The 7,066-nt window shown below is 39.9% G+C and overlaps 1 protein-coding gene across 1 annotated transcript; it reads right to left on the bottom strand.

Moving 5' to 3' along the window:
- Positions 1-2,396: 2,396 nt before the first annotated feature.
- On the bottom strand, positions 2,397-5,958 carry MGP (matrix Gla protein). The gene is made up of 4 exons (XM_004006833.4): positions 5,836-5,958; positions 4,305-4,337; positions 3,383-3,458; positions 2,397-2,779 (listed from the first exon to the last, which is right to left on the bottom strand). The coding sequence occupies exons 1-4, from the start codon at positions 5,894-5,896 to the stop codon at positions 2,638-2,640; spliced, it is 312 nt and encodes a 103-aa protein (XP_004006882.1). The 5' UTR covers positions 5,897-5,958; the 3' UTR covers positions 2,397-2,637.
- Between the last annotated feature and the right edge of the window lie 1,108 nt (positions 5,959-7,066).

Raw genomic sequence — 7,066 nt, 5'->3', positions numbered from 1 at the left:
TCAGATGGGGAAGTGTGACTATACCCAATTGAGATTGATACAAATATATGGACCATTTGTTTATAACACTTTAAAAATTGACTTAAGGGCTTATATTTTTATGAGGTCAATACAAGTGAATTTCTTGAGAGGATAGAATTACCTGTCCTTGGAATAGTCATTTAGTCTCTTAGCTCTCAAATTACTCAGTTAAAAGGAAGGAGTTGAATTAGGTTATTGCTGAGCTCCTTGGCAGCTCAAAAAGTATGAAGTTAGTGTTGTATAATATATTAAGAGGTCTGGCACTTAAGGCCCCCACTTTATTATCTAAATGATGGTCATAGATCTGGTTCCTGGAACTTTAAGACTTGCAAGTTAGAGTGTGCATGCTAAGTTGCTTCAGTTGTGTCTGCCTCTTTGTGACCCGATGGACTGTAGCCCACCAGGCTCCTCTGTCCATGGGATTCTCCAGGCAAGAACACTGGAGTGGGCTTCCATTTCCTTCTCCAGATCTTCCCAACCCAGGGATTGAACTCTCATCTCCTGCGTTGGCTGATGGATTCTTTACCACTGAGCCATCATGGAAGCAAATAGTCACCATAACTGTATCCAATTTGTTAAAAAAAGTTGAGACATGGAGAATATTAAAACACCTATACCAAACTTCTAGAGATGAAAACTATAATGACTGAGATGAAAAATACATTCAATAGGATTAACAGTAAATTATACATTGCTGGAGAAGGAAATGGCAACCCACTCCAGTGTTCTTGCCTGGAGAATCCCAGGGATGGGGGAGCCTGGTGGACTGCCATCTATGGGGTCACACAGAGTCGGACACGACTGAAGTGACCTAGCAGTAGCAGCAGCAGCATACATTGCTGAAGATAAAGTTGGTAAACTTAGAGATACATTAAGAGAAACCATAAAAATGAAACAATAAAGAAAAAACAACTTATAAAAATGAAAATAATTTGATGGAGCTATGGAAAAACTGCCAGTGATTAATGTGCATGTCACTGCAATCTCCAAAGGAGGAATGAAGGAGTAAAAATTTTTGAAGAAATAATGACTGAAAATTTTCTAAATCCAATGCACTTCAAAAATTCAATAAACCCCAGAATAAGAAAAACAGACAAGACCACACCAACATGCATTTTCTACACTATCTTCAGAAAGTTACCTCTTTGAGTTTCAATTTTACCATCTAAGAATACTTATTTTCTGCATTGTTCTAAGATCTAATGAATTAGAGCTTGCAAAAGAAGTTAGAAAATTGTAAAACACCCATCACTATATTAATATGATGATAGTTGAAATTATACAACACATTATTGTGATGAATCAGTTTCAGAATTGGCTGATTACTCCCCATGACTGTCAGTCTGTATTTTTCTGCTTTCATTGAATTACCCTTTACAGCCAGAACATAGCAACAAGGTTATAGAGAGAAAAGAAATTGTAGTTACAGTGCCTGCCGTCCAAGAATTTACCATAATGTTAGGCAAATATACATAAAGAAAAATTTAATCAAAACATGAATTGAACAATATCATTGTATTTGAATCTTTATATACATGCATTCTCAACATGAAATATAGTTGATTTACAATGTTATGCCAATCACTGCTCTACAGCAAAGTGAGTTTACATGAATCTTGAGGGGCTGGATGCTGGCTTGAATAGCATGATGGGAGCTGGGTGGATTTAACCATTATAGATTTCATAAAGTGCTTGAATCTTAAGCTGGGTTTTGAAGGCTTAGAAAGATACTGCACTAAAGCAATGAAGGCAGTGGGCCTATTGGAAGGAATGGATGTAGGGATGGACACGAACCGGTTCTCAGGGCAGAGAAGAACAAGGCCTGAATGGGGATTGATAAATCCTGGATTTTGTCCCTAATTACCAAGCAGGAGACTCTGCAGCCTCCTCATTGGGAAATCAGATTGAAAGGAGCTCTAGTATTTTGTATGGCTCCAAAATCCGGGTTCAAATCCTCTAAAAATGTTGAGTGGTTTTGGAAGCACACATATTTTCTTGGTTCCAGTAAGAGTCAAAACTGTAGCCTCTTAGGATATGATAATATTGAGATGAGGGTGATGAGACAGGGTACAGAATCTAGAATCCACACAGAAAGAATTTAGGAGCCATTTAAATTTTGGGAGCAGGAACATCATATGGTCAATCATCTATAATGTTCGAAAATCCTGGAAAACATATTAAGAAGCAGCCATTCACTGATCCCGAGGTAGAGAGAGTCTAGACAAACTACAGCTGGGCAGGTGTCTTCTAAGGTTAGTTTTCCCTGTGCACTGAATCAGCATTAGAACACGATTAACAGAATCTCCTGTTCTGGGCTAGGTGGGCCTTGATTGAAATATCTCAGTATTTTCCCAGGAGAAATCAGACTCAAAATGTAAGTATCCAATCAGAAGTTTATTATGGAAGAATCACACATCTTAACTCCCCCTTGACCTTCACTCCGCTTCATTTTCATTACTTTTCAACCTGTGGGCAGGAAAGAGGGATGCAGCCAGACAAGAACATTTAAGGAAGAATTAAGCGATTCGTATGTTTCTATATAGTTCAGTAACGCTACTGCAAGGGAATACAAAACCAGGCACCAGGCTCTGGAAAGAAAGAGACTTTTGTCCAGTCTCATTTGGCCCCTCGGCGCTGCCGGAAATAACGGTCGTAGGCAGCATTGTATCCATACACCATGGCATAGCGTTCGCAAAGTTTGAAGTCATCACAAGCTTCCCGGTTGAGCTCATATTGAGGCTTGTTGAGTTCTCGGATTCTAGAAAGTGAGAAACAAAAAAAAGAAGCCAAAATTGAGAGGCATAAAGGAAGTGGAGAAGTAAGAAAAAAAGAATGCGAAAATATCGTGGGGAGATCCCATAGTGTTAGTGTTAGTGGCTCAGGTGTGTCTCTGTGACCCCATGCACTGTAGCCAGCCAGGTTCCTCTGTCCATGGAATTTCCCAGCAAGAATACTGGAGTGGGTAGCCATTCCCTTCTCCAGGGGATCTTCCTGACCCAGGAATCAAACCAAGGTCTCCTTCACTGCAGGTGGATTCTTTACAATCTGAGCCACCAGGGATTTCCCCCAAGATGAAGAGATATTTACAGAACAAGAAGGAGAGGTGAAAGAGGGGGAATTTTCTTTTTCAATACAAATAGGAATTTTCTGTCTTTCCTCCTTTGCTTCCTCCCTCCCTCTCCTTTCTGGGCCTTTCACAAAATAGTCTTCTAGAAATTCAGTTGCTTTTGCACATTGTTTTTAAATTCTTTGATTTTAGAATATGCTTAGAAATAATATATATGATTGAAAAAAAAAATCCATTTCTCCCTCCATTCAGATCTGGGAATAATGATCTCCCCCATCACACGTCATCGCCTACCTCTCTTGGGCTTTCGCTCTCCATCTCTGTTGTGGTGATATAAAGGTGTTAGCGTTTCTCCTGTTAATGAAGGGATCTTAAAACAGAAAATAGGTGGAGTTTTAGGCCATCGGTCATTGATAATATTTCCATGAGTATTCTCTGACACAAATATATTTGAAAGCTTACTCATTCATTTATGCATTTCATGTAACTATGAAAATTAGTTTCATAGTTTCATAACTATGAAGAGTAAAGGGGGAGACAAAGCAAATTTCATAAACTGCCCGATCCAAAGAAATTAATAACCTACATGTGAGTTACTAGAGACTTGGCACACAGGCTACAATAGACCTTGCTTGTTTATTTTGCTTTGGGTCATCATTTTGCCTTTTTCGATTTTGGTATATCTGCTCGAGTGTATTTTTCATTCCTGTGAGGAGAAATCCTCTTTGTCCTGAGGTCTTAAAACATAATTTTAGATTTTCAGTAAATGAACAGTTTAAACATCATGAAATAATAAACAAATTAAAGATGAGCATGATATTTATTTCTCTACCCAGTCTTTATAAGTTGATATTTAATAGTGTCCAACAGAATGCTGGTGTCTGTGGTCTCCCAGCTGACTTGGCCTCCAAGCCTGTACTTTCTCATTTGTCACTACTCCTCATTTTCCATCTGTGTGGTTGTTGTGGTGCCAACTTAAGATTTCCAAATATTTATGGTTCCTAAGTATGTCGAAAGCATACTTGCCATCTTACAAATTTAAAAATTGCTCATCTGGTGATTTTTTTATAGTCATTGACTTTAAAATTTTACTTTCCTTTTCCAAAAGATACCTTCTTTTTCCTCTCTGTTATAGGTATTATCATTTTGTCTATTTAAGAATCAGGAGATTCTTCAATACCTGAGATTCCAATAGGGAATTCAAATATTTACTTACTGATTTCATAGGATTCCAGGCTTTCATGAGATTCTGGAATTAAAAAAAAAAGATTCATTTTATTGTTCCTTTTCACAGACCACAGGAGTTTAAATATAGAGAAGGAAGGGAAGGGAAGAGTCAAAAAGATGGGAGGAGTATATTTGGCAGTGTGGTTATTACAAATTTCAGGCATTTAGGATTTATGAGCTGTTTCTCTAGCTCTGTTCTTGATGGGATATATCTGCTCTTTAGTTTTCTGGTGTTAAAGGAGCCAGTGGCCCTGGTTTAAGCTAAAATTTTCTAAGAGCTATGAAGTCTTTAGGCTAGTAAAATAAGACAATTTAAGTGCTGCATGTAAGTCTCCAGGGAGCCTTCATTGATTTAATTTGGGACCTGAAATCAAGGAAGGGACATAGCATTGAGGAAACAGGCAAGACTTTCCAGGCAGGCTGGGCAGATGGCTTGGCCGGGCTTCTCCACAACAGGTTCCTAAGAGGTTCTGAAAGCCTCTTAAGAACCTGTGTTAAACTGACAGCCACAGAAACCACTGGCTTCAGCTGACATCTCACACTGGGCATGATGCCAGGTCAGAGAAAGAACTGAGACGATGCCGAAGGAAAAGATTTCTTCTTTCTCCCATTCTCCTAGGCAAAGCAGGTAAATTTGGCAATAAGAAACTCATAGTTGTAAGCATATGAGTGTGCTTAAAAAGTTAGAAAGAAGGTGAAAAACCAAATACTCTGATACAGAAAACTGGCGAATAATTTCAAGACTAAGGAGCAAACTACAGATAGCTGTTAATATAATTGAGGCTCAAGGAAACCTAGAATATTCTCATAATTGAACCATAAGACTGAATGACCTAAATCACGTTGCCTGAGATTTCTTTTCATTAGTTTCGAACAAACACACATATATTTAACAACAAAGAGAACTAGGCAAAATCGATCTTTTAACAATAGAAACTAAGAAAGCGATTTTTCTCTGAGATTCTTTAAATGTAAAACATTATTTTTAAATTCATTCACTAAAAAAAAATGTTAACTTCATGAGATTGTCCTGCTCCTAGAGAAAGCTATACGTATCACTTCGAGTGAAAACTGGTTTTCTTACAGGTGAGTGATTCAACCAATACCCTTAACCAATTGTAACCAAAGTCAAAATAAACATCCTTATTCTTTTAAATGAGAGCTTAGGGCCTGGAGAGTTGATATCTTCCCCCGCCCCAGCCCCCCCCCCCCACCACCACCCTGGAAATAGCTAAGTTTCCAGGTATAGAGCAACTTACCATAGAAAAAACTTGTTTGTTAAGTTACATACAAGAGTCTGGATATTGAAGAGGTAAAAAATAAGATATAAAAAAAAAAAGACTTGATGGAGCAGATCAGTGCTCAAAGGTCTTGGGAAATGTCAAATTCATGGTCCTCTAAGATTATAAGAGCAAAAGGGAAAGAAGAGAAGGAGGGAGAGGAAAAAATCCATGAAAACTTAAGTCAGAGGCAGAAAAGAAAAAAACAAAAACAGAGAGAGAGCTGGAGAAAGTTCTCACCATAACACAGAGCTGCCACGGCCAAGGCAGCCAGGATGGAGAGGAGGAGCAGGCTCTTCATGGTGTCTCTGGGTCACTTGCACCGTCTCCTGGAGGAGCAGTGGGGAGAGACAACTGCAGGCTGTTGGTGAAAGGCTGTGGGGTTTTTATAAGAATCAGAGCAGCTGAAAGGGGTGGAACCAGTGGGAGGGAGTGGGCCGGAGAAGGTGGAGACTGGTTGGCATTGAATGAGCACTGGGACTTTTCCCAAATACTCATTCCTTCCAGATATTATCTACTCTGGGTGGGCAGTTTTCCCTCACTCCTGGACCTAACTTGTATGGCAGGATACTGCCCTGGTACACAAGTTGTGGCTGCCCTATGTTTGGGTCAGACCTGGGCACAGGTCCACAGAGAAGGGAGTCGCCACAAACACGTGTTTGCCTTTCTAATTCCTTCTCTGGTCTGCCCTCTCTGGCCTTGACTTCGGGTCTTTCAGGTTTGGTCCATACACAGAGCCATAGTGTTCTCTTCACTCCCCTGATGGATAGATGAGAGGTTCTGGGGGAGAAAGGACTTCACTTTCTGTGCTGGTTCTAATTTAGAATTGTTTTCCTAGTAGGGCTGAACTGTTAATCCTAACCACTTGGGTGTTCGCCTGGTGATATATCGCTTTTGCAGTTTTTCCAAGTGCTCAACAGGATGGGGATGGCCAAGGACCCCCTGGCTTCTGTTTCCTCCATTGGCTCAGCAGCAACTTGCCCATCCAGTTTTGTGACTTGAGTCCAGACCTGCACACTGATGCCCTCTTAGGCTGGCTATCACTCATCTAAAGTGCAGCAAGGATATTCACCTCGCATTGTCTGAAGGCATTGTCTTGATAATGAACTAATTCAATACGCTTTTAGTGAGTGGCAGATGAGATGCAAGGTACCCTGCTAGGTGATGTAGGGACCTAGAGACAAACAAGACAGTACCTAAGGAGGTAAGAACCTCCTTATTATTCACTTTGCTCTTGAGCTGTCCTGTGTCCTCCAAGACAGATTTTCACAAACACACACCTTCACAAACACACACCTCCATCAGAATCAGAAGCTCTATTTCTTTATTTCTTATTGCAATCCTTCGATTGCAATTTGGTGTCTCTGGTTGTCTTGTAGACAAAGCTCTTTTATTTTTTTATCCTCTTGGACAATCAGAAAACGTTTTCTGTCAGATGTGTCCCTGTTGCCTGGGTACCCAAGAGTCTTTT

Source organism: Ovis aries, chromosome 3 (assembly GCF_016772045.2).
Source record: "Ovis aries strain OAR_USU_Benz2616 breed Rambouillet chromosome 3, ARS-UI_Ramb_v3.0, whole genome shotgun sequence".
In the NCBI taxonomy this organism is placed as follows: Eukaryota; Metazoa; Chordata; class Mammalia; order Artiodactyla; family Bovidae; genus Ovis; species Ovis aries.
Note: the sequence above shows the minus strand (reverse complement) of the source record. Positions and strands in the feature narration are given on the sequence as shown.